This window comes from Trachurus japonicus, chromosome 12, assembly GCF_045865225.1.
Source record: "Trachurus japonicus isolate A0001 chromosome 12, Traja_1.0".
Lineage (NCBI taxonomy): Eukaryota > Metazoa > Chordata > Actinopteri > Carangiformes > Carangidae > Trachurus > Trachurus japonicus.
In genome coordinates this window covers 16,077,916-16,105,161 of record NC_140918.1, presented here as the reverse complement: position 1 = coordinate 16,105,161, position 27,246 = coordinate 16,077,916, and the positions used below count along the sequence as shown (strand labels likewise).

The 27,246-nt window shown below is 44.9% G+C and overlaps 2 protein-coding genes across 4 annotated transcripts; one reads left to right on the top strand and one right to left on the bottom strand.

The window, feature by feature from the left end:
- Positions 1 to 684: 684 nt before the first annotated feature.
- setd1ba (SET domain containing 1B, histone lysine methyltransferase a) lies at positions 685 to 16,984 on the top strand. Of its 3 annotated transcripts, none has more exons than XM_085793495.1 (19): positions 685 to 855; positions 1,274 to 1,390; positions 3,815 to 3,966; positions 4,280 to 4,378; positions 4,732 to 5,002; positions 5,966 to 6,087; positions 6,617 to 7,750; positions 9,275 to 10,039; positions 10,722 to 10,895; positions 11,004 to 11,097; positions 11,194 to 11,399; positions 11,487 to 11,559; positions 11,648 to 12,037; positions 12,725 to 14,038; positions 14,379 to 14,545; positions 14,648 to 14,773; positions 14,992 to 15,111; positions 15,858 to 15,995; positions 16,690 to 16,984. In XM_085793495.1, exons 3-19 carry the CDS (start codon positions 3,829 to 3,831, stop codon positions 16,861 to 16,863), a joined length of 5,505 nt encoding a protein of 1,834 aa, XP_085649621.1. In that variant the 5' UTR covers positions 685 to 855; positions 1,274 to 1,390; positions 3,815 to 3,828; the 3' UTR covers positions 16,864 to 16,984. The 3 variants fall into 3 exon arrangements, with proteins under 3 accessions (XP_085649621.1, XP_085649622.1, XP_085649620.1); XM_085793496.1 differs by lacking the exons at positions 685 to 855; positions 1,274 to 1,390 and adding an exon at positions 3,245 to 3,559 and having other exon boundaries at positions 12,725 to 12,856; positions 13,499 to 14,038; XM_085793494.1 differs by lacking the exons at positions 685 to 855; positions 1,274 to 1,390 and adding an exon at positions 3,245 to 3,559.
- Positions 16,985 to 22,189: 5,205 nt separating this feature from the next.
- car15 (carbonic anhydrase 15) lies at positions 22,190 to 26,275 on the bottom strand. Its single transcript, XM_085793493.1, has 8 exons — positions 26,061 to 26,275; positions 25,904 to 25,933; positions 25,146 to 25,322; positions 23,269 to 23,414; positions 23,046 to 23,138; positions 22,900 to 22,966; positions 22,650 to 22,810; positions 22,190 to 22,550 (listed from the first exon to the last, which is right to left on the bottom strand). The coding sequence occupies exons 1-8, from the start codon at positions 26,110 to 26,112 to the stop codon at positions 22,320 to 22,322; spliced, it is 957 nt and encodes a 318-aa protein (XP_085649619.1). The 5' UTR covers positions 26,113 to 26,275; the 3' UTR covers positions 22,190 to 22,319.
- Between the last annotated feature and the right edge of the window lie 971 nt (positions 26,276 to 27,246).

The following is a 27,246-nucleotide window of genomic DNA, read 5'->3' as shown; positions in this document are numbered from 1 at the left end:
GGAGAACCAAACGATTAAACACCCCTCCCCCATCTCTGAGTCTCTCTCTCCCTCTCTCTGTTTTCAGCTCCTTACGTCGAACAAGCAGTGGAATCGCATCTTGTTTGTTTGTATTATCTGGTCTACAGCACTTAAAAACACACGGTGACGACGACGCAACGATCTTTGTTGTGTCGAGCCAAAGAGAGAGCAGCAGAGTAGAAGACGCGAAAGCCCAGAGTCGAGCACCCGCGGTGTTATTTTCACCCAGATACAAAACTACAGGGCTGCAGCAGGATTCCTGTTGACCTTATATGGCAGTGCGGGGGGTGCTGCAACACGCTCGAGCTCTCATGGCAACCGTCCAGAGCTCTCGGATTACTGCCGTTGCCAGGGCGAGTCAGCCAGCCCAGCAACCGACAGCCTGTACGCGCTTAATAACGTTTCCTTCCTCTTACGCACTGTCGACTGCCTTTCATCTTTCTTTTTTTTTTATATATATATATATATATAGTTCGTGTAAAACATAACACTTTTCAAGAAAAATCATCCCCGTGTCGCTTGGTGTGTAGACTTCCCGTTGAATCTCTGAGAATCACCGAGAATTGTCCCCAGAAAAAAAGCCTCTCTCTCCCCGAGAGCACGAGCCTCACCCAGTTATGGCGCAGCAACATTCTACAGCACAGTGCTCTCCTTTGTCTGTAAAGAAGCCATTTTGAGAAGAGAACAGCAGAGAAACCATTGAACAAGAGTAGCTTACATTTCCACCAAAAGGTGTCTTCGGACAAAGGGAAGCACTGAAATATACGAGATTTCTCCCAATAAGATTCATTTTGCTCGTTTTAAGACTTGGATTACATGTTTTGAATGCTACCTGTAAGTTTACAACATCTATCAAAAAATGTTGGTTACAGCTTTTTAAGCTAAAGTCATATTTATTGATAGCATTTTAATCACGATATATTGTTTATGTCGTCTGTTCTCTATGAGAATAACTACATGTAAACATACAAACTGTTAAATTAAGTTAAATAGCTCAAAATCCATTACCTTTCAAAAACAACATTTCCTTGTGGTTTTATATGATGTAGCTCAGCTAGAAATGTCGAAATGAAAGAGGTTATACTTGACTGCAATCCTGTCTTCAAGGAGAGAGAGGAGATGGTTTGCATATTGCCCACACAGATGATGCTTGAAGATGCATATTCGCTGGCAGAGAGGCAATGACTAGCACTGATCAAAAAGTTTTCAAAAGAGCTCTATCATTCGTGCTAATGGATTCCTTCCTTTGCAGGAGACGCATTCCCACCCCTTATTAATGTCATTATTAAAGGATCCGAAGATGGAGCTGAAAACATTCCTCCTGCCCCAGCGTTTAGGCCTGTTAACTGCATTTCACCAAAGTGCTGAGGTAAATATTTTCACCATGAGAGTTTTCCCTCCATCTGTTTCCTCTTAAACGTAACAGTGTATTTTTTTTTAGACTGCTGTAGAAAATGTAAATAAAAAAATGGCACAGACTGGGCTTATTTAGAAATTTAAATATGTCCTTGAAGCAAGGTCAAGCCGACATTTACACTTTGGACATAGTCTTAAATGGCAAATGGACAGCACAAACCTAACCGTGCTTGAAGTTGTCTCCACAGTTGCAGGAAGGGTACAACACAAGTCATCAGGGTGTTAAGCGTTGCTGTTGTGAAAGGAAAGTGTTTAAAGTCATTAATCAAAGCCAAGGGATTATCAATCAACAGTCAAATTTGCAGGCAGCACAATAAACTGTTTTGCAAACGGGCCATTAGTTATCCATGGCCTGTCTGCTGTCCTGTGAAGTGCAGATAGGTACATAATCTGGACTGTAGGCTGTATACTTATATGTCAGCATGCCAGTGAACATAATAAATACAGCTGGCTGTTACAAATGCCACAATGTCTATGTGATAAAAGTGATAAGCTCAGTAGATAAATTGACAGAAAAATACTTTTAATAACAGTAACTGCATGCCTCACATTTACATTACTAAATTATCAAAATGTCAAATTATAAAAGAGTTGAACTTACTCATTGCTACTCATATCCTACAAGGCCATAAGTGCAATGCCAGCAATCAGCCATTACACACTTAGTTACTTTAACTGTGTTTTTACCCCACCTAACCTAACATCTTCAAACCCATAAAGCTGTTTATTCACAACATTTGGTTTCTTTTCACTTAAGAAATATAAATACTATTGTATGGGTGTGCCATGACCTAGTTAAGACAAAGATGGATTCCAGGCAGAGGAAAAAAGGCTCAAAATGTCACAGGGTATTACATCCAGCACATTCTCTTCCTTCTTCTCAGTCCTTTAAAAGGAGCAATCATAGTTTTATCATAGTCCGTGAGAGATGAGGAAATCAAGTGTAAGATCCCTTTTGGAACAAAGGAAACCCATATAGGCCATTGAGTCCTGTTTTTTAGGAAAATGGCTGCCGAGAGCGCTCGGCCCCCTCTCTCTGCTCTCTGTTGAAGGACTCCTGAACCGTGCCTCTAATAGCAGACAGCTCCTCTGCTGCTGCGCTCTGATTGGCCCGCCGTGCTGCCGCTGTTAACCAGCCAATTGCCCGAGCACTACAAAACACCAGGCAATGTCAAACAAAACCCACTTTATTCGACACTATACAGTTCGCGAAAACATATGTTAAATCAAAAATAAATAAAAAATCCAAACTGTTAAAACTATGTGATAAAAGAGCCCCGCGCTTGCTTGTAAAAGCCGACCGAATCACAGGTTTGGGACTAGTTTGTTGTAGCGGATTGGACGAACTGTCAGAGAAAGAGATGTAACAAGCCGCCGCATTCCAACGGTTGTTAACGTTAGCATGACTGTAAATTTCAACAAATAATAACCGAGCTTCATATTAAAAAATAAAATTTAAAAAATCCTCGTTGAGACCCAAACAGCTCGCCGTCAGCGATTTTAGCTTCACAGCAGCGCAGTCCCTGTTTGTTTCTTGTCGTTTTCTAATATAAATTCAGGTTTCTATACAAAAAACTACGACCGATCCATTTTTATTAGCCTTCAGTGGCAGTTAAGAAGAGATTGCCCCCTGTGTCTCTCCTGTGTTTGCCATTTGGGTAAATGCAGCCGGCAGATTCGACACAAAAACGATTATGAGGTTTAGCAGCACGCGACTGTTACAAACCCCAAAATAATATTATATATGAAAATAAAATCGCTAATCGAGCCTGTTAAAATTCTGTAATTCCACCTTCTGCATAAATAACGCAGAATTACCAACGGAGGGAAATAAGTATACATCGAAAGTGCAGCTAGCATCGGAGGTGGGCAAGCCTAGCGGTGTATTGTGGGAGAGACAGGAGCCACAGACCAGAGGCACACACACACAATATGTGTTGGCTCTCGCTGAAAAGGAGGCAGTATTCTTCAAGCTAAATCATGTAATGTAAGCGGCGAGAGGAAAGCGATTTCTTTCGTCTTTTCATCAGTTAAAAGAAAAAACACTCGATCGGACGAACCATGTCCAAGCCAGGCGAGAGAAACAGATTGAACGAAGACCATGGCAGAAAGCAGAGTTCAAGTAAGCTTGTTCTTTTTTTCCTCTTTCTCCAGCCCTCCTAATGCCTAGTGTTTTCCGTAACTGGGATATAGGCTACACTAGATCCCGATTTCGCTCTCACTTGGGTTACCCCCCCTTCCACCAAAGTCATGCATCTGTGTCGTTTGGCTGTGTTTTTTTTGTTGTTTTTTTCAATGTTGGGGGCTGGTTTACAGGACCGTGTTTAGCGTTGCCTCACGAAAGCTCCTCTCTCCTTGTCGCTGCCTGTCGTTTCAGGTTTGGCGAACGGCATGGACAGTCATCCCGTCTGCGGCTCGGCGGAGAAGCGGAATCACCACTGGAGAAGTTACAAGTTGATTATCGACCCGGCGCTGAAGAAGGGATCACACAAACTGTATCGCTACGATGGGCAGACTTTCAGCATGCCCGTAAGTGGACCCCTCCTTTTGACGGCGGGCGAGAAGCGGCTACAATAGTAACCGAGTAGCCGACCTCCATGATAGGTTACAATGTGGCTGTGTTTGCCGTGGCCGGCCACGGGCATGCTCCAGCATCCTAAAAGACTGTCTGTCGGTCGGACGGCGTTGGTTTGTAATCAAACAACGCGTCACGGTTTGTGCAAGGAGGACGACTTTGCAACAAGTTAGTGGCGTGTGAAGTTGTGAATGGGATGGATAACAGCATTGTGTGTCACCCCCCTCCTCCTCCTCCTCCTCCTCCTCTCCCTCTCTCTTCTCCCAGAACCCGGGGATACCGCCGGTGGACATCGTCCGGGACCCGAGGATCGGCCGTCTCTGGACGAAGTACAAAGAGACGGATCTACCGGTGCCAAAATTTAAGGTACAACGCTCTGACATACAGCATGGTGCCAGTTTATTTTTTGTTCCTTGTGGAAAGGGGGTGCTGTCAAAAGTTGCAGACACACCCCCTTCACTCATCAGTGGGACGTGGAGTCCAAGTATGATTGTCAGAGGGCAGATAAGCACCGAAATAACCTGCACCTCTCTAATGCATGCCCCGTTTTTGGACTTTAAGTTGTGTTTTTTCTAACATGACTCTCTGGATTTGCATGTCGATCGTAACTAACCCGACACTGCCCTTCTTATCCCAGCTGTCAGAAACGACCCCACATGGTGCAGACATTAACCCGAAAGCACTTCCAACATTATAACTCACCTCTTTTCTTATTGCAGATCGACGAGTGTTACATCGGCCCCGTGCCCCCGAAGGAGGTGACGTTCGCCCGGCTCAACGACAACATCAGAGAAGGATTTCTTACGGACATGTGCAAAAAATTTGGAGAACTCGAGCAGGTCGAAATCCTGTACAATCCGAAGAACAAAAAGCACTTGGGAATTGCCAAAGTTGTTTTTGAGAACGTGAAAGCCGCCAAGGTGGCCGTGCAGTCGCTCCACAACACGTCTGTTATGGGAAACATCATCCACGTGGAGCTGGATCCAAAAGGTAAACAGTGATTCACTCATTCAAGGAGGAAGACGCGTAACCTACATTTATGCCCGATCGGGCCTGTTTTCTGCTGCAGGAGCACTTTGTGTACTTAAAGTGAATTGTTGCCTTGTTGATCATTAGAGAGGGGGGCAATAGTCACGTGTGTAAATTTACGTGCGTTGCCTGGTAACGTGGGATAATTGAATTTCATTGAATGTAAGCCTGCTCCCGCGAGCCCACAGCTGAGGGTGCTGTGTACTCCCACTGTGCCTAATTTCAGACCTGTAAACAAACACAAACCAACCTGTCATACCCCCCCTCCCCTCACCACCTTCACTGTTTATCCTCTGTCACTTTTAATAGAAATTGTAGATATTTCTGTCGGTTTTTCACTCAGTGTTGTTGGTATTCAGAGTCTTTGCTTCTGGTTTTTGCACAACAGCAACTTTAATTCCTCTTTAGAAAATGCAAAAATATTTACTGATTAATTTTTGCACATGTGCTAATTTAATTAGTTAAAACTAATGGGCAGTGTTGGCGGTTGCTTTATGTACAGTTTGTTTGGTTGCATAAGTGCTATTTTGTTTTATTGCCACAATTTATTTTCCATTAAATGTCAGAAAGGTGCTTCAATAAGTGTTTATAAGGAGCGAAGCTTGTGATTGTTTTATTTAGTACATAAAAGTGTACAAAGCTTATGAAGACATGTTTTGGTTGTTATGGCATCTATGCTTTGCAGTCAATATTTCTGATTACTATATGTACTTGAACAATCATTATTTTACAATTCATGGGTAGGCAGACGTGCAATGTTTTCTAAATAGTGTATACTCTAAGGAAACTGTATACATGTTACCCATTTACAAATGTTTAGTTTTGTGTTCAGCTGGTTACACTGTGATTTGAATGGAAACCCTCTCGTATGAAGCCAGTTTTATAGTCTTGGCAGCAGATCAACTCATGCTTACTGTTTTGCAGGTGAGAATCGCCTTAGGTACTTCCAGCTCCTGATGAATGGCAGCTACACTCCGAAGAACCTGCCTGTCGGCGGAGAGGAGACCAGAGAAGTTTCCCCTCGTAGCCTGGCAGAAGCCTTACTGGTAAAAAAAAAACCTTTAATTGTATCGACCAGTCTTTTTGTTGTCACTTTAAACACTTTTGCACTCTCTCTGTTTTTTTGCGAGGTCAGCCTGGAGAACTGTTACATGTTATTGTGAAATGGGATTACCGAGTCGTGGTGTTACTTTGTAACAATGAACCAATTTGCAGATTTAAGCTGACATACCAATCTGTAATCCATTTTATTGGTGCAGCAAATAGTGGAGCAGAGCAGAGGAAATGTTATCCGGACACTTTGGCCTGTGAAGTGAAATCACAAAGCCACTGAAAATGTGCACTTTGACCTTGTAGCATGAGATCCTGCAGGCATTGTGCCTAGATACTCTTATCCTCCAGTTTGGCCTTAGGTGCAAACTGTGACTGCTAACTGCTAATACGGTCGGGAATGTCATCTCGCTGTTTTACATCACCTTCTAATGTGACCTAGAGACAATCTAAGTGTCGTTCTCAGTGGTTTGATGATAGAGCGTTGTCTCGCTTTTGACACGTTGTTTGTTTCTTCACAAACAGGATCCCATCCGCAGGTTGTCGGAGGGCAACATGTCCGCTGTGGGAGCAACATTACCGCCCAGCAGCTCCACCACTCCTCTGTCCCTGGAGACGGGCTACTCCAGCCTAAGGCAGGACACCCCCCAGTCCCAGGGAACCCCTCATACCCCACGCCAGACGAGTACGCCTTTTTCTCAAGACTCCAATTTCTCCAGTCGGCAGTCCACGCCCGCGTACCAGTCCAGCCGGCCCGAGAGCTCCGGAGGAGGAGGAGGAGGAGGGGGAGGAGGAGGAGGATACAAATCCCGGAGACACGAGAGCAAGTTCCAGGACGCGTACAACCGCAGACCAGAGAGGCCTCAGTACCGTAGCAACATGTACCGAAGCACGACGTCTGAGCCGGCCCCCTTCAAACAGCAGCAGCACCAACTCACCCCGCCCGAACCCCCTCCCTCCACGCCCTCCTTCACCTACACAGCGCCTCGCCCCGCGACACCCAACTTTAAGTCGGCGTTCTCGCCCTACCAGGCCCCCTTGCCCCCCGCGTTCCCCCCTTCAGAGCCAGCTTTCCATCACCCGCCTCAAAGAGAGGGCGAGTACCTCCGACCTCCGCAGCCGCCCCTGGCCGCCGCCGCCACTGACTTTTTGCCAGTCAAGGAGAGACCAGAAACTCCTCCCATCCCCGAGCCCCCGCCCGAGCCCATGCCCCAGCCCGCCACCCCTCCTCCCCAGACGCCAGAACACTGCCCCTCGCCCGGCTCCCCCACGCTGGACCCAGAGCGCAACAGCCTGGACTCGCGCATCGAGATGCTCCTCAAAGAGAAAAGGACAAAACTGCTGCCCTTCCTGGAGGAGCGCGACTCGGACACTGAGGTGCGAATGGAGGGAAGCCCCATTTCCTCCTCGTCCTCTCAGCTTTCCCCAATCCCCCCTTACACAAGCGGCTCTCAAGGCGGGCAGCAAAATTCCCGTCCCTCCAGCACAGGTCTGGAGGACATCAGTCCGACGCCGCTGCCGGACTCGGAGGACGAGGAGCCGATTCCCGGAACCGCCTCTCTGATCAAGAGAGGCGGCTCACCTGTCCACGAGAAGATCAACAGTGACCTCAAGGACGGACACTTTCGAGGCCACACTCCTACTGAAAAGATGGACACGGTAAGACGGATGTTTTCTTTATTTTTCTGACATTTTTTGAATTGAAGTGCAAATTTGCAATTAGAATAACAACTGCACGGTTCCACGTGTGGGGCTTCTTAGTACCCTCAGGTGCCAAATGTTGCCCAAATGAGCGCGTAATCCTCGTCTTGATTAGCTGATAGGAGCATGGCGCTGATGTTTACGCACAGCTGTGAATGACAGTTACACACAGGACACAGGAAGTGAGGTCTAGTTTCAGTGTAAGGTGGTAGTAGTAAACTTTCTCTTTTGTTTTGTTCGTTTTGTTCTGCCTTAGAAAGGAAGTTCCGGTTTCACACTAAACCACGTGCATAAGTAGCACAAAGACTTTTTGAGTAAGCTGCCTGCTGTTGCATTGTTCATTTTATGTGTGAACAATTAAAACAATCTTAAAACTGGTAAAACAAAAAGTAGTGTGTCTAATGACTTCATCTCATTTATTCCTTTTTATGTGTTTGCACAATAGCAATAGTTTGTGCATAAGCTACTAAAAGATGCAAAAGTAAAAAAGTTAAAAGAAGAGCTGAAATGAATGATCAGTGAAAAGGTACAGATGTGGGGCGTGTTGCCTGAGTTTCCTGTGATGTCGTATTTCTACACTTGTGCTTTGAAAGGAGAAACGAGGGCTGCTCTGCTGTTGGGGAATTGAACACTCTTGTTTCCTCTTTCTAACACTCGCTGCACGCGCTCAGGCAGAGGAAAACACAGTTTGGCTGTTGGCCCCATTCAACGCCGCACTTCCTGGTTTTGCTGATCCTGACAGTCAGGATTGGTCACAGCGTCTCTGGTCTCACATTTCGAGTTATCACAAAACAAACAGCGCAAACAGGTCATTTGGGTAACGACACCACTCCCCGTACCGAGCCAACTCTGCGCAGTTTCATTTCTGCAGCAGTTTGGACAGAGATCCTTGTTTAATATGAAAGAAGGAAGAGAGTTATGCTGTTATGTTTGACAGCATTATTCCTGCACTGATATTCGGGTTTGGTAGCACACAGTTTGATGCCTGAACAAACAACTTTGTTTGGAAACCTACTGACCAAAGATTATGGGTCAGTTGTGTTTGACTGTGTCAGTGCATGTCCTAAACTTTCTAAACTTTGAATTTAGGCCAGCATTAAAATATTTGGTGCTCTTATTTAAATGTCCCGATCAGATTAGTAATCTTGTTTACTCATTCTTTTAACAGTTATTCTCCTAAAATAGATGCTTTCATTTTTGTATGGCTGCTTCTTTACAGGCATTTGAGAACTCACTTTATTTCAGTTTTTTTTGTTTGTTTGTTTAGTATAAACCCCCCCAAAATAGCTTTAACCCAGGTAGTTTTACAGAAAGAACTATTGTAAAAGTTAAAGCAATCCTAACTTAAGATCCACTTATTAGTTTTATACCTGAGCGGGTTTTGCTCAGTTGTCATGGAGCTGAAAAGAGCAGGTGACCTGTGAAAAGGGCTTGAAGATGTTCATCTCTCACAGCGCTGACACCCTGTCTCCTCACACGCAGGCTCAACAGTCGTCGGGAGAAGACATGGAAATCTCAGACGACGAGATGCCGGGGACTCCGATCACCGGCGGAGAGTGCGGGAAGGGCATCGTGGTCAACTCCGCCGTGTCCCCGATGCAGACCATCTCCATCCCTCCCCCCGGCTTCCCGCCTTTACACCAAGCGGGCTTCGGCATCCCGCACCACCACCTGGCCGCTCACTCCGCCGTCCCCGGACATCCCGCTCACCTGGCCGCTCACCCGGGAGTGCCTCACCACATGCTGCCGCACATGGCGCCCTACGCCCACAGCATGGTGCCGCTGATGCAGATGGAGCTGATGAACTGCCTGCGGTGGGAACAGTGGAGCACGGTGCCCATGTCCTTCCAGATGCAGCAGCAGATGCTGAGTCGCATCGCTCAGACTCGAGGGCCCTACCCCTACCCGCATTTTATCGACAGCGCCGCGTCGGGGCCGTTCGGCGGGCCGTACGCACCGCTGTCTATCGGTGCGGCGGCGCCGGCCAGCGGCAACGCGGCGGCAGCGGGGGCGCCCGGGCAACAATGGCAGCATCCCAGTATACCAAAGTTCAACCCCACTGTTCCTCCTCCCGGATACGAGAGTAAAAAGGAGGATCCGCACAAGGCCACCGTGGACGGCGTGCTGCTGGTCATCGTCAAGGAGCTGAAGGCCATCATGAAGAGGGACCTCAACCGCAAGATGGTGGAGGTGGTGGCGTTCAGAGCCTTCGACGACTGGTGGGACAAGAAGGAGCGCTCAGCGAAGGTAAGTCTGGCAGTTCACCTTTAAAGACACAAACACACTGTAGGAGAGTTTCTATCTACACACACATACACACATCGACTGTGTGTTACAAATATACCTGGACTCACTCTAGATGATTTATTAATGTCAATTAAATCGCCAAAACAAATTATTATGGGCATATTATATGAATTAATTGAACAGCAGTGGATTGCAGTGACATTATTCAGTCTTCACTACAGAATAAATGTTCATTATAAACATTCACAGTGAGATAACTTGATGCTTTTTGCACATAATAAAAAAATTGTACTGACCTCTTGTCTCTGTGGCCCGGCTGCTTCCACAAGAGTCGTCCAATATTTATCAATATAAAAGGATAATTATAAAATTGAACTAAAACAAATCTCCTTGTACAGCCACAGGTCGGCAGCAGGAGCTTATGATTTTTCACCTATAATTATAAAATGATTTGGACAAAAAGTTGATGTGTAAACATTTAACAAGAATATAGACAGGTTGTGTTATGCTGAATTGATCTGTCAAATACTCAAATTAATTAAGCAATTCAGTTTTTTCAAGGAAAAACATGAATAAACAACCAAACACCTTTAGAAAAACTTTTGTTTGTAGCACCTGATCCTGAAATTCAAGAGTATTGTTCCAGACCAGGGTTTAATACAAGTTGCATTGTTTTTCCCAGGCGTCTTTAACTCCAGTGAAGGGTGCGGAAGGGAAGGAAGAAGAAAGACCCAAACCCAAAGAGACAATGGGTTCAAGTCTGCTGGAGAACTGGAACAAGGGCGAGGGACTGGGCTACGAGGGAATGGGCCTGGGGATCGGTCTGCGAGGAGCCATCCGTCTGCCGTCCTTCAAGGTAAAGCCCTGAGATGTGTCTCTACCTTAACATGTATCAGGAGGAAGCTTCTTTTCTCTCCAGCAGCTGCTCTGCCTGTTGATAGTTAATATTCACGTGTTCTTTCAGGTGAAGAGGAAGGACCCACCTGAGGCGGCGGCTGCGGGCGACAACAAACGAGCCCGACCCTCCACTCCAGTGGACGACGAGCTGGAGGATGAAGGTAACTCTACTCTCTACCGTCGGCGCAGCAGCAAAGATGTGAGTCTCTCTTTTCTTTTCTGGTGCTGATTCATCTTTCATCTTTCATCCCTGTCAGACCGGGATCGAGACCCAGCTGAGCTCCCGTCGGACGACTCTAAATTGGACGGCGACGGCATGGCCGCAAAGAGACGGCATTCGCGGCCCCTGGAGCTCGACAGTGAGGGAGAGGAGGAGCTGGACACCTCGGGCAAGGAGGAGTCTCTGTCCGACAGGGAGGAACCGGATGAAGCCGAGCCTGCAGAGAGGCTGTCATCAGGAAAAGTAAGCGTTGGGGAAAATCACTACTTTTACTTACATTTGTTTGTGTATGAATATGAATTCCTCTGATTATAAATCAATCTCTCTTAGGCGAGTGGCGACGAGGAGGGTGATGATGAAGACTCATCCAGTGAGAGCTCGTCCTCCGATTCGTCTGATGATGGTACTTTAAATATCTGGCAACAGCACAAACCTCTTTTTTTATTTCTATCAAGTCTCTTTCCTGTAATAAATCATTACAACTATTACAGAAGCCGGCAGTTCAGCCTCGTCCAAGGCCAGCTCCTCCTCCGCGGAAAGCTCGGACTCCTCCGAGTACGAGATGAGCTCAGAGGACGAAGACGACGAGGAAGCGGTGACGGCGGCCGAAGAGGCGGAGGACGAAGGCAAAGTGGCCCGGTCGTCCTCGTCTTCTTCGTCCTCGTCGTCTTCGTCTTCCGATGAAGAGGAGGGGGCCGGCGGCGGCGAGGCGGAGGTCAAGCCGCCGAGCCCTCCCGCAGAACCGGTCCTGGAGGAGAAGGAGGACAGGAAGATCAAGGAGGAGCTCAGCGTTGCGCTCAAACACAGACCTCCGAGCCCCGAGGAGCAGGAGGAGGAGGAGGCCATGGACCTGAAGCCGCCTTCACCTCAAGGCATCGCAGGTGAGAGTCGACAGACGGGTCTCATCATTTATCATATTATCATATTATCATACTGTTGTGCTATTTCACTTTCACTTTCTTTTATCCATCTCACAAACAAACATTAGACAGTAAAAACCAACCAACTAACCAACAAGCAGCAGTGGGGCTGTACGTACTTCCATCTCTGACAAATGGAGGACATACAAAAAAAAAACATAGATAAATAGACAATTAATATGGTAAAGTATCACTTAAACAAACGAAGGACACACTTCAGAAAGGCACCTAACTTATAAATAACTTTTGTTTTATCGGACATGTCCTTCTCTTTTTCAATCATGTTTCATCGGCCTTAGTGTGTCTGTTGTGTTTATGTTGTCTGTTGTCTCTGTGCTGTATGATTGATTTTTGACCTGGTGGTAAAATAAAGTGTGTCCAAACAAATTTCCATCAGTACGATAAATATTGATGAATAGTGATGTTGTGACAGCTTGTATGAACTAGATTTAACCTTTATTCCCACACTGTGCAGCCGACCAATGACACCATACAAGAGTTTAGTGAAATTCTACCGACGGATATTTGCTTGGACACACTTTAGTTTCCCCATGTGGGATCAATAAAGCTTACCTAACCTCACCTAACCATCATATTGAAGTATTTACTCCAGGTTAAATTAATTAATGATCTTCTTTTGTCTCGTAGTCAAAGAACGAGACGTCAGAGACAGCGTCGTTCCTGCGGTGAAGTCTGAACCTCAGGAGCATGCAGCGAGCCTTCGGCCGCCCACGCCCACGGGCGCCCTGCCCGACAGCGACCAGGAGTCCAAACCCAAAGGTAAAGCAGAGCCCGGGGACGTTCCCTGCACCCCGGGCCGACTAGCCCCGCCCCCTCTAGATCCAAACACGCCTCCTGTCCCCAAACCAGCCTCCACGTCCGTAATGCACCTGCCTCTCCCTCCTCACCCGGCGCTAGAAGGCCGCTCCCTCCTCCACCCGCCCCCCGGCCCCCTCCCCGACCTCGCGCAGCGGCCCCGGCTCCCCACAGACGAAGACATCCCCCGCACGCCAGGCAGGGACCTGATGGAGCGTGCCCGCAGTCTGGGCAAGTCCCAGAGCACGGACACGGTGCCCATCACACCTGGAAGCGACGCCCCGCTCACCGGCAGCAGCCTGTTGCTTAGCTCCCCGCACATCCCCGGCAGCCCCTTCTCCTACCCCGCCCAGTCCCCCGTCCTGAGCGCCGGCGTCCCGCGCACTCCAGGAAGGGACTTAACCTTCACCCCCGTCTTCCCCGACCCCTCAGCACTAACTCTGAATAGGAAAGTGTCCTCAGAGAGCCTGGACGACAGGCCGGTGTTTAAGGAGCCGCCCGTCAGCGCGCTGCCTAACCAGGCGCTGTCGGCCGGCGCCGAGCTCTCGGCCAGTGTCCCTGAAGATCTGCCCGCCGGTCTCACTGTCGACGTCCCTGTCCCATCAGACACCGCTCCGTCAAAGAGGAAACCCGGACGACCCAAGGGCAAAAAGATGCCGGCTACCTCTGCGGCCGACGAGTCTCTGGAGCTCTCGTCCGAGTCCACGCCGTGCCCAGACGCCGCCGCCGCCGCCGCCGACAGACACCTCGGAGACCTGCCGGTGCAGACGCTGTCCTCCAAGTCCCCCGACCACCCCAGCCTCGACTTCCGGGAAGAAGAAGACGCGGAGGCGCGGACGGTCCTGCCCGCCGAGGACGGCTTCCTGTCCTACGACGACGAGGCGCCGGTGGCCGTGAAGCCCACGCGGAGGGCGAGGAGGGGCTGGGAGGAGCTGCTGCTGGTCAGCCTGTCCCCCGTCACCACGCCGCCCCGGCCGTACTTCAACCCGCGCTCCGAGTTCGAGGAGATGACCATCCTGTACGACATCTGGAACGAGGGCATAGACGACGAGGACGTCCGGCTCCTGCAGGTCACCTACGACAAGATGCTGCAGCAGGACAACGGCAACGACTGGCTCAACGACACGCTCTGGGTCAACCACCCTTATATCCTTCACTACTGACCACCTACTCATTAACTCAGATTGGGTTTTCTATAATATTCATCTGTATATGTCTGTCACTTTACAAAACAGATTACTCCTCAAAAGAGAAAAATAAAAGACACAGATCAAAGATATTAATAAATATATTATATATGTAAGATAGATATATGTTATATTATATTATTATAATGATATTATTGTCTTTTTTAAAGTAGTTTTGTATGTGTATCAAATAGCAGCCCCCACTGGTGGTGAAACTGAGGAACTGTCTGTCTGGAACAAAGTAGCCCAGTTTCTGTTGATGCACAGTGTTTTCAGTTTCCTCCTTGACTCCCCTGCACCGACCAACATCCCCGGGGTGAAGAAGAAGAGGAGAGACGACGGCATGAGGGATCACATGACCGGCTGCGCCAGAAGCGAGGGATACTACAAGATCGACAAGAAGGACAAGATCAAGTACCTGCAGAGCACGCGGCTGCAGTCGGAGGAGCCGCCGGTGGACACACAGGTGGGCAGGAGAAGATGCTTAAGTTACCCACGTGAAAACATGAGAGACAAGCAGCACATCTAACTCTCTCTCTCTCTCTCTCTCTGTCTCTTCTCTGTGCAGGGGATGAGTATTCCTGCTCAGGTCCACGCCTCTTCCAGATCTGGCTCGGAGCGGCGGTCGGAGCAGCGGCGCTTGCTGTCCTCTTTCGCGTGTGACAGTGACCTGCTCAAGTTCAACCAGCTGAAGGTAAACAAACAGAACTTTGCCCCAACGGGACCGCCTGCTTTCACCCCGACTTTAATATAGAAAAAAAAACAGCACACAGACAGCTGATAAATTCAGGATGTTGAGCTGTTGTTAAAATAGTCGACAAAAGGTCAGTTACAAGAGTTTGCATCAGGGGGAAAAAAACTAAACTACATCATGTTTTCAACCGTTCTCCCATTTTTTTCCCCCTCTTTCAGTTCCGTAAGAAGAAAATCAGATTCTGTAGGTCGCACATCCACGACTGGGGTCTGTTCGCCCAGGAGCCCATCGCTGCTGATGAAATGGTGATCGAATACGTGGGACAGAACATCAGACAGGTGAGAGACAGAGGACCGGTTTGCTTTGGAGTGGGTTTTCTCTGTGTATATGAACACTTATTATATTTTATTAACCTAAAATATGCAGGTGCATCTCAATAAATTAGAATATAATGGAGGTCAGCTGTATTCCCCGTGATAGTGTCGCTACTGAACCAGACTAAGAGACCGTTTAAAGGCTCAGTTTTGGGTTCATTAACGGATTAGAGTGTGACACCGTTAGGTTACAATAGTGAACTTGATTTGTACTTTTTTATTTTCCAACATTTTCATCCTTGACAGTACATGGCAAACAAGACAACAACTACACACAAAAATAATAATAAAAAGAAAAATATAATATAATAGTGAACTTTTTCCCTATATTCTGATCTTTTTAGATACAGAATTTTGGGGGTTTTCATTCAATGTAAGCCATGATCGTTACAATTAAAAGAAATAAAGTGTGTGTGCAATGAATCTACAATATTTGAGTTTAACTATTTGAATTGAACTACTGAAATAAATGAACTTTTCCATGATATTCTAATTTATTGAGATGCATCTGTATCTCCAGTGCACATTTGCTTTTCAGGATAACCAGGGCTGTAAAAAATCATGTGATAAATTGCATTGAGATTTACAATGGGGTTTAACACAACAGCCTCACAACCAGACAAGAACACAGAGTTGAAAATTAATCTCTGAGTCCCCAGTTTCATTTTAAACTTGTCAGACATCAACAAATGACCGTGTTGTTTTTACAGGTGATTGCCGACATGCGAGAGAAGCGCTACGAGGAGGAGGGCATCGGCAGCAGCTACATGTTCCGCGTCGACCACGACACCATCATCGATGCTACAAAGTGTGGAAACTTCGCCCGTTTCATCAACCACAGCTGCAATGTAAGAAAACAGCTGTACAGCGTCTCCTCGAAAAAATGATTTGACCAGTGGTTCATTTACATTTACTCATGAGCTCCACCTCAGCACCGTTAACACTGAATTTGCTGTTAGTTTTTCTGTTTCCCTATCTTTTACTATCTCAGAGGGAAATATTAGTATTTTTACTTTACATATTTATCTCACAGTTATTGGTACTGGTACATGACAGTGTTTTCTTTTGTTGTTGTTTTATTTATTCTAAACGTTTGCGGTTTTCCAACAAGATTTAGTCTCCAATCAGGGTTTGAATTTTCTTAGAAAAACCATACTATATTGGGAACATTTCAACCTGCAAATGAACACATTTTACAAATTGTAGCACAGCAGTTTTCCTTATTTGTTTCATTTCAAAACTTTTTCTTTTGCTAAATTTACATTAAAAATTGGTTGAATTATTGTCGCTGCTCTGTAAGTTTTTAGTTTTACAGATCTTGGGCAGAAATGTCTTTTTTAAATTCAAGAGATTTTTGCAGATTAAAATACCCAGCATTTAATAAGGTATTCAAAATCACAACTAAAAGCCTCCGTTCACAGGGTTTAACACATTGTTATATTGCTATTGTTGTATTTTCCATCTGTGTATTTTCTTCTACCACTGTCCATGACCACAACTTATCAGCCATTAAACAATTTGCTGTATTTCTTTTTCTTTCAGCCTAACTGTTACGCAAAGGTCATCACGGTTGAGTCTCAGAAGAAGATCGTGATCTACTCCCGGCAGCCGATCAACGTCAACGAGGAGATCACGTACGACTACAAGTTCCCCATCGAGGATGTGAAGATCCCGTGTTTGTGTGGGGCCGAGAACTGTAGAGGAACGCTGAATTAACGTCCGGAGAATCTCCTACAGGATGTACAAAGAGCTTTCCCTAAACTTTTCTTCAAGGCTCCTCCCTCCCTCCCTCCCTCCCTCCCTCCCCGGACTCGGACAAAGTCGACACCAACACTCCCGGAACGAGGAGGAACCGAAGAAGGGAAGGTTTCGTTTGGGAGCGAGGGAGAAGAAACCTGCAAAGTCGTCTGGAGAGAGGTCAGGCTTCCTGTACGGCAACTCTTCACATATTTAACTCTAGATTGTTTACGATTTATGGTGCTCTTGAAATGAAAAAAAAAAGCAAAACAATGCATAGTTTTTTATGTATGCCAGTGACCCAGAACTTAAAACACTTGACTTGCTGGTGCAGCGTTTCCTCCTCCTCCTCCTCCTCCTCCTCCTCCTCCTCCTCCTCCTCCTCCTCCTCCTCCTCCTCCTCTCAACGTTGGACAGTATTTTTCAGCTCGGCTCCTTCCACAAAGAGTCCTGGTTTGTACAGTTCTACATTCGTCTCATTAGCTTTACGAAACACAACACAGACTCACATGATCAGCTGCTTACTAACACTGTTAAAACGCACAAAAGCCCAACCAGGAAAAGACCCACCCCCCCACCCCAACCCCCTCTCTCTCTCTCTCTCTCTGTGGGAGAAGACGTGGTCGCCACCTGAGCAGACAGGCAGATGTTTCCACCCGGCATTAGGCGGGAGGAAGGACTGAACCCATGCTTCTCTCGCTCCTACCTCCTCCGCACCAGTTTTCTCTGAAACGAATCAAACTGATGAAACGACAACAAAAACGAAAACAAAAAAAAAGGTTAAATCCTGCCACAAAAAATCTGGAAATCTTTGGAAATCACACCTGCTTTCACCAGCCAATGATGGATCGTGCTGCTTCCTATTAGTTTATGCAAAAGTGAAAAGATGACGTGCAAAAATTTGTATTACTGATATTCCAGTGTTTTCCAGTTTTGTTTAAATAGTTCACTTCTTGCGTGTTTCCTTCAAAGACACTATATTTGTGTGTGTGTGTGTGTGTGTGTGTGTGTGTGTGTAAGAGAAAGATCGAGAGAGAATGTGAGTGTGTGTGTGTGTGTGTGAGAGAGAAAGTTGAGTGTGTCAGGCCTCTGACTTGGAGTATTTATCATCATATCTGAGTGTGTGTGTGTGTGTGTGTGTGTGTGTGTGAATGTGTGTGCACTGCCCCCTGCAGGCCACAGGCGCAGAAGGCCGACCAATGCAGAGTAAGAAGATTTAAAATTGAATCGCTCCCTCTCTCTCTCTCCTGTCTTGCAGCATCTTGGTAAATTGAGTTTTCAGCTTTGGGGGGAAAAAAAGAAGGTTTGTTTCTCATTTTAAGTGCCATATAAATGTGTAACTGTCTTTGTTTGAACACCTGAGCAGAAGACATGTGACAGGTAGAAACAGTCAAAGTGTTTGTTTGTTTTTTTCTTTTCTTTTCACCTGCCGCTGTGGTGTCATGCATGTACAAAGAGTTGCTGCCTTTCCTTTTTTTTCTTTCTTTCCCACCAGCGTGGGTGTTTGATGGTGACGATGATGATACTGATGTTTCATCCTCATCTTCATCCGTACCTGAGGTCTCATGTCTGTGCTCATTGACCCCCCCCCCCTCAGCAGCAACACGTATTACTCCACCAGTGTTTCTTCGACCCCCCCACCCCGACAGACGCCCACTCACCCTTCACCACAGGGGTCGTTCTTTCTTTATAAACTCATTAAGATTTTTTTTTTAACTATCGGTGAATGCACTCTAGGCTTGCACTTCTGCTTTACGCCCTCTTCGATCTTCAATCAGCCCCGCGCCCTCAAGACCAAGTCAGTCTCTTTGCTTTTCATTCAGTTGGATCGATTCTGGAGATTTCCTCTCTTCTTTTTCTTTTTTTTTTTCCACCAGTGATGTTTATATTGTAAATGATGACTTGTACAGAAGATCTAAAGCTTTTTTATCTTCACAGGGGTAACACTTTTAAGATGCATCTTTCTCTTGTCGCTTTCTCTCTTTTTTTTTTCTTTTTTTTTTTAACAGAAGATTGAGTATTTAAAACTATTTTCAGGGATCTGTAAAAGGAATCTGAGGGTTTCAAAGGTTGTTTATTTAAAGGAAAGGTCCACTGTGTCCAGAGAAAAGTCTCCACCTCCCTTTTTGAAAGATTGTTTCTTGTAGAAACGTCTTCATTTTCTGCCCATTTGCTTTATAATCCTTAAAATGTAAATGTAAATACTGTAACTGTGAATACTATATAAATATATATATTTTTGTTCCCTGGGATTTGCTACGTGAATACAGCTCAGAGGTCTATGTAACATATGAGGTGAGCGACGAGCTGGTAGCAGGAAATTCAGCTTGTGTCAAGCTTTGTTTTTTTTATTTTCTGTTGTAAATTCTATGAAAAGTTGTTTGCGGTGTGGAGAAAAAAAAGGTGCAGAATTGGCATGAGAAGAGGATTGAAGCTTCAGCCCGTTTCTCATGTCTATTTATTACACAACAAATGTATGAAAAAGGAAAAAAAAAATGGAAATAAAGCGATTTTGCATACATCCATAAACAGTGATTTGTTTTTTCATCGATTCATTGAGACCTGAGTTCAAACCCCTCGTGCTCCGACTGATTTTCATGAATGAAGGCAGAAGGCAGCAGCAGCAGCAGCAGCTGAACCAAACAATGACTCTGTGTCAGGCTGGTTTGATGGAGGAGGTCGTGTGATTCACTCCTCACTGACAAACACAAACACATTCAGGATGTTTCACACTAGAGCAAAAGAAAACAGGACATGTACAGTAAGGAGATTTGCTTGGTGTCATAGATGGATAGATACTTTATTCACCCTGAGGGAAATTGATCTGTCCGCTGCTCCATGTATTCCAATAAAGAAGAAAAGAAAAAACTGCATATAAAATAAAAGTAAAAGAATGCAAGAATCAACAGCAGCAAATAGAAAAATACTTGGAAGTGTTCTTAAAGTGGCTGAGGTGACTTATTGAATATATTGAAATTAAAAAGTATATTGAAATGTGATCCACCAGGACTCAACTTAAATTTTAATTGATCAGATTATCAGATCAGAACATAAATGTTAATAATCAAATGGAAAACTGAGGTAAAAGTAAGAGGAAGTGGTAGCTTCAAAGAGTTAAATGGAGCCGACATGTGAGTGGAAAGTCATTGGTTCGATCTCTACTAGACCCTGGGAAACTCTATGGGTCCTGGTGGGAACAAAAAGGAGCTCACTGGCTTGTTCAGTCCAGGTCGAAGGGCAGAGCGCTCGGCCGACTTCACCCGTCATTTCCTCCTCTGGTTGAAGCCGTGGTATTCATTCATCAGTGAATTCAGCTGCTGTTGTGTTTGGTTGCAGCCTGACATCACGTTGGCTGGCCCAACCCTGGACTCACATCCACACACACACACAGAAAAGGCTTTACAGTGTTGCTTTCTCTCTTTGTGTGTGTGTGTGTGTGTGTGTGTGTGTGTTCTCCTGAGGCCGTGACAGGAGGAGGATGGTGTGGTGTGACCACAAGCAGAGAGGATGGGATGGGAGAGTGAGCTTAGACAGCATGGGTGTCCAGTTCACACTCGCCTCCATCTGCTGAGTGATATCGAACACACACGGCTCCTCAGGGACTGATCTGATTGGTCAGATGTTATCACTCCGACTGCGCTCTCTTGTTTTTGTTGGTCATTTTTCCAGCTACGTTTGTCACCACAGATTTATTTATTGCTATAATGACATACCGACCTGATGTCCTGTTTTATTGTTACACTTCTGCTCTCAAACTCAAGTTAAACTCTGAATTCTTATAATGTTTTGACTTGAAAATCCATTAGATTTATGTCTTATTATTCTTCTTCTTATCTGTTTATTTGGTAGTAAGTAGTTTAATTAATTAGATTTAAGTTTCACTAAAGGATTAAGTTTCACTAAAGGATATAGATTACAGATATGACCCTAATTTTGACATTTGACAAACACAGATTTTCCTTTCCACACCTATGTGAACCTGCAGGGTTGTGCTAGATCTACAACCTGTCTGAGCTTTTTTTTGTTGTTTTTTTTGCATAATTGTCTTTGTTGTTTTTTCCTCTCAGGTGTTTTACAGTCTATTTGCATACCAATCTGCACAAAGTTCATTGATGGTAGCCTAATGGATCCTGGCAAATATGCAAAATCAATGCACAGAGAAAAGTTTGCATGTTGGATGCACTTTATTGCAGTACACTTTATTTAAAGTCATTTATCATGTGTTTTGCAATAGTAGAGATTTGACTTGGAAAAGCACAGGTGTTATAAATGATGATTTTGTTTTGTCAGGGAGCCAACATGCAAAAATAACAGGTCAAGGTGAATGGATTTGATGCCTTATTAATATTATTAATTAGACCTGTGGTTCTCCTATCAGGACACAGGCCGTGTAAACAGACCAGACTCATGTTCAGGCTTGTTTGGGTTCACAGCTGCACAGATTGAGTAGCCATGAGTTGCTGCGCCCACACACTGTTTGGTTTCAAATAATACAACAGCAACAAAATGTTTTTTGATAAATATGATAATATTATATACAGTATATATAAAACTAAGGCCACTAAAACTCACAGTTGTGGCTAACACTTTTCACCAGCCTGTCATCTAAAAAAAAAAACAACCTTTTCACCCTATGCCATAATTAGGCAAAATATTTATTTGGTCCATTACTTCGTTTTATGATAAAATACTTGTAAAACACACAATATTTCCATCTACCTCTGTATTTATAGCTAATTTGCAAGAGCTAACATACAGTAAACTTTAGGCTTTAGCCTTTTTTTTTGTTTTTAACTATTAACAGACATTATTTTGAATAGTTGTCGAGCTACGAACTAATTTAGATCCAGTGTGATGAAAAACAATGAAAAACATCCCATGTTAGCTAGTCCAGCTACTAGCTACAATATAAAAAGCCTAGTTATAAATGCACTTGTGCTACCAATTTAACCATTATTAGTAAGGCACTAAAACAACAATAATACATCCTCATATTACAGTACTTGTCTTCACAGTTTGTTTCTTTAACAGGGCCGTTGTATAGGGGAGAAAGGTGATGATAATTCTAGGGGCCCAGCGGCCAGTTGGGCCCACAAAAAACCCCAGTAGTCTAATCTTTGTATGACTGAATTATTCTGCATAAGACCCTGACTGATACTCATAGTAATGCTGCATTAGCATCAAAACAAAGTAGGCTAAATAAAAAATGATAATACATAGTAGTCTACGAAAAAAAGTGGAAAAGTCAGGGGCCCCAGAATTCCTAGCAACGGCCCTGTTCTTTAATAGCTATATATCTATGTATTAGTTGTAGTATCTCTACAGGTGTGACTGCTCACACACTCACAAACTTTGCTGACCCACAAGAAAAAAACAAAACAATTAATCTTTGTTTGGTTGTTTGTTGTGTTTCATGATTTGAACTTGGTGCAGCGCTACAGTCCGGAGACGAGGCCTCCCAGTCCCAGCACAGTGATTTGAAGCAGCTGCAGCGACACAGCCGACCCGAGGCGACCACCACCACCTGCCGTGAGGAGTTTGGCATCTCTGGACGCGGAGACGACGCGGCTGAAGGTCGGGTGGATGTGCCTGAAGTTGTTCTGCAGAGGCGTCACCTGCTCTGCATCCTCCTCTGTGGAGAAGATCTGAGAGGTGAACTGAGCCAGCTGTAAGGGAAGATATAAAATCATTAGGCCTATATTCATACACTGAACCCAACAGAGCCATATTATTATATAATCTGAAATGACTGTGGAGAGACATACTTGAGACCATGAGATGTAGATGGGGACTTCATACATCGTCCAGACCACCACTTGAGAACATGGAGGGGTGGTGAGGCTGCCGTAGTAGCGGTAATACTGAGTCATGTTGTGTTTGGGCAGAAGGCTCATCAGTGGGAATGGCTTGATTTTAGTAGTTTGGCCTGAGGAAAAGGATACGCAGCAGCGATTACAACATCACAAACGACATCTAGAAATTTAGATCTAGATTTTTTCGTCCATTTCCACAAACCTTTGTAAGCTACAGAGGACAGTTTCTGTGATATGTGTCCAAAGTGCACATTGTCTGCATAAACAACCTGCAACACAAACAAAGTCAGGGCGTGTTTATATATGAAAATACCTACACTATATGAGATATAGATTTGACAAACTGACATCAATGAAGAATCCAAGCACGGCGAGGCCTGTGGGGTCGCCCAACGCAGCTGTCAGGTTTGGGTAGATGGACTTCATGTTGACTATGTGCATCTGGATTGAAACATAAAAGCACATGAGGCAGCATCAGGGACTCCGCACCAGTCTGCTGCTGCTGCTGCTACCGGAGGTTTGTAAACTGTGACAGTGCAGATCTGTCTCTACTGACCGTAGGCTACTGTACCTCCATCGGGTATCTGCGTCTGTCCACCGTGTGCTCCGAGCCGTTGGTGGCCAGGCCTCCCCAGTGGAAGTGCACCTGGATGGTGTGGTACACATCTGGAAGACCCCCGCCGCTCACCGACATGCCGCCGCCCACCTGCAGCACGACTGTGAGGCAAACCAGAAAGAAACAATCACCTAGACATTGTTACCACTGGTACCAATACAATCAGCTAAAACACAGTCATGATTCGTATACTGTATTATATGCCACCAGACAGGCGACACAAGGCCGGTTCACGCCTCCCAAACCAAACACCAACTTTTTGAAGCATACAATAGAATACAGATCAATGGAGGCAGGCAGAGATGGACAGAGTACTTGACCCCAGTACTTGAGTAAGAGTACAAATACTACTAGTCAAAATTTACTCTGTTACAAGTAAAAGTAGCTCAGTCGACATGTTACTCAAGTAAGAGTAAAAAAGTACTTGCTTTTAAAGGTACTTAAGTATCCAAAAGTACATGCTTTTAAATTTACTTTAAAGCAGAAGTAAGTGATATATTTGTGTTAATATAAGTCTTAAATAGTTATATCTTCCGACAGCAATCACTTACATAGAGTGTTTGGTCCGAAACACGGGTCTGTCAGTCACTCTGCTCTGCTCTGAGCCGAAGAGAAAACTTTTATCGTATCCTACAGTTTTTATCCAATGAGGAGAGAGAACGGCATGCAGGGCTGTGTGTGCAGCCAAGGGACGCCGTGAATGTGGCGACGTAGGGACGAGGACTGTTATGGTGCGTTCAAGGAAACTCGTGTTTTTCCGACCGTGAAGTCGTACCAGTTCGATCTGGTACCACTTCACGGTCGGAAGTTACGAGTGGCCGTTATAGTGACTTTCACCGGTAAAACAGGTCGGAAAAACACGAGGGGGTTGCCTGGAACGCTACAAAGTCGTAAGTTGTGACTTGAAGCTGTAATTTACGATTTCAAAAGCCTGCCTGGAACGCAGCATTAGCGAAAACGACCGGACCACTTACTTCTGCTTTAAGCAAAAGTAAAAGTAAGAGTAAATTTCTTATTTTTCACATCAGTGAATTACTATAATTTTTTCTAAATGAATTTAAGGACCTTTTAACTCTTGTTTCTGAGAATTAACTCTTTGAAACCAGCTGATGTGCTGCTTTTAGGGGTTAGGGTTTCCTCCTCTGACAAACACAGCTTGTGTTCAATAGTATTTTAGAGAAAAAAAAAAGAAAAAAAGAGCAGACCTGAAAGTAACAAGTACTTTTCATCCTTCCTAGAAATTAACTTGAGTAAAAGTAAAAATATTTGTCTTGGAAATGTATTCAAGTAAGTAATAAGTACCAAAGAAATCTAATACTCAAGCAAAGTACAAATCCTCTGGATATGTACTTAAGTACAGTACTCAAGTAAATTTACTCCGTTACTGTCCACCACTGGAAGCATGGAACTCCTTACCACTGCCAATAACTAAACTCACACAGAAACTAACATTCAAAAAGCAAATAAAATATCTTGGAACTTCATATCTGTACAATAACATACGCACACACATAGGTACACACAAAGGGTTTTATGTAGGGTAGCAGGGTTTCTTGTTGTCATTTTCATTTGTTTTACCCTTTTATTTTATATCTTACATACGTTCTTTGATGTAGATGACAATCCAATTATGCAGATTTAATGTAAGTTTTTGTTGACTTGTCTTTTTCGTGTTGTGATTGTAGATGTGTGTTTAAATGGTTTTAAATGTGGACCCCAGGTAGACTAGTGGTGCTCTAGAGTGCGAACAAATAAAACAAATAAAAACCCAGAGACACACACAACACAACAACACACACACAGGCTGAGGACGGTGTCAGCTGGATATTCACCAGAGTGTCCGTCGTTTTCCAGCGTCCAGTGGCCTGTCTGGGTCAGATCGAAGCCCTCCAGATGCAAAGAGCCCAGAGAGTCGTTTCTGCTCATGTGCTGGTCGAGGTTGATGGGAGAGTGGTGCTCTTCAAGTAGAGGGTGGCATGATGGGAACGTGTCTCCCCATGAGTAAGGGTCTGAGCAGGGGAGACGGGATGGGAGAGAAGTGATGAGTTCACTGGGTCCTGAGACAATTATCTGATAAGAGCTGAAAAAGCAAATCTCTCCACAAGATCCATTTAGTAGCTGTCACAAATTCTTCCTCGAGTCGGGAGGAAGTCGCTTTCTGTGTTGAAACTTAAATTGAGATGTCTTTTAACAATCTCTCCCTCTGAGCTTTCAATCACACCACCCTCACATTGCACAGTTGTCATGATAATATGCTTAAATTCCCTGTTTTTCCTCATTTTCAAAGTATTTTTTATTGGTTTTGATAGTTTTTTTGTGGAAAACTTAACAATTTAACCTCTTGAGCCTTGTATCAGTTACTCAAATGACTCAAATCCAGATGTTACCGCCTTCTTTTCCGCTCTTTTCACAATCTGCTCATTCCTCATAAAACCTCTGTCCGTGGGTCGCAGGAAGATGTTGCTTCAAACCAAAAAAGGACTTTAATTGTATAAAATAACTTGATAATTTAGTTCAGTCTTTTCTAGTGCACACGTGAATTTCCTGTCTGTGTAGTTTTAAATAAAGAAGTAGTTGACATGTCACTTACCACAATGTGGCTCATTGTAACAGTAATCGTCTGGAATATAAAAACAAATAGAAACATCAATTTTCTTCTGTCTAATTTGATTAGCTTGAATTCAATTAGATTTACATATGAAATATTGTTTTTTTTATGTGGCAGGAGACAAAAGCAGCAGCCTCACCTGATTTGGCGTGAGCGACCAGAGTGATGAGGAGAGCAGCGGTCCAGATCATGGTGGGGTCCGAGGGGCCGCGGCAGCAGACAGGTGTCAGCGTGTGAGGTAGACTGAGGAGGAGCAGAGCCGACGTGCTGCTTTTAAATGGGAGCGGAGGTGAAAGCTGAGGTTTACTTTTCTCCTGGTCGGATCAGTGAACCGTGTCATTACCAGTCCGGTGGTCTTCTTCTTCTTTTTTTTTCTGATTTTCTTCTGATCAACAGGCTCATTGATGCACAGACAGCCTCACCCCTCCCTCCCCTCCCCTCTCCTCCCCTCTCCTCCCCTCCCCTCCCCTCCCCTCTCCTCCCCTCTCCTCCCTCGCTGCTGCCAGCATCGATGCCCAGTGACTAGTAACGAGACGCATTATTCATCTCCTGGGAATCAGAGCAGCAGATTATACAGTTTAACGTCACCGATGATGGAGAAGAAGTGGAAATCCCACCTGTGTCATTGTGTGAGATCAGGTTTACTTTTTTTTTTTTTTTTTTTAACCTTTAGGTTTTTCCTCTCAGCTCCTGTCCTTGTCCTCCACAGCCAGACATCAAAGTCCTGTGAGTGAGTAAATGGAGGGGCATAAATTATATTATATAGCCTACTTTCTCCTCGGGTGTTTTAAATGTTTCCAAAAATAAAAAAATACAGTATATAATATTGAACTAATGTTGTGGCGCATGTTGTGACGTGGTAGTTCTGCTGCCAGATAATATATCCAACCTGGTTTATATAAGAAGCTCTCCTGTCTGCTCCTTCAAGGCTGAAGGGTTTTAAAGTGATTTTAAATGTCTCCACTGTCTCATAAATTCAATCATGGTCTTGACAGAGCAGCTCAGCGTTAAGTGTTGCGTCTCTCCCTTCCAGGAATAGATTATGTGATTGTGTCACTACTCGGCCCGTGTGTGAACAAAGCCTCTTTTCTTAAGGGACAATGCTCTCCAGCAGGGTATCACTATCTCCGCTCCGCCTGCTGCCTTATGAGTCACCGTGGTGTCGCTATATCCGCTTTCTTTAAATTATCTGACTTGGTTTGATTGCTGTGGATTGGATTTATCCCACAACCTGTCTGGTCATGGGGGGATGGATGGGGGGATTTCCCCTGCATCCCACCTTAATCCTCTTTGACATTTGGTCAGTGCTGGTGGAGGAATTCCTT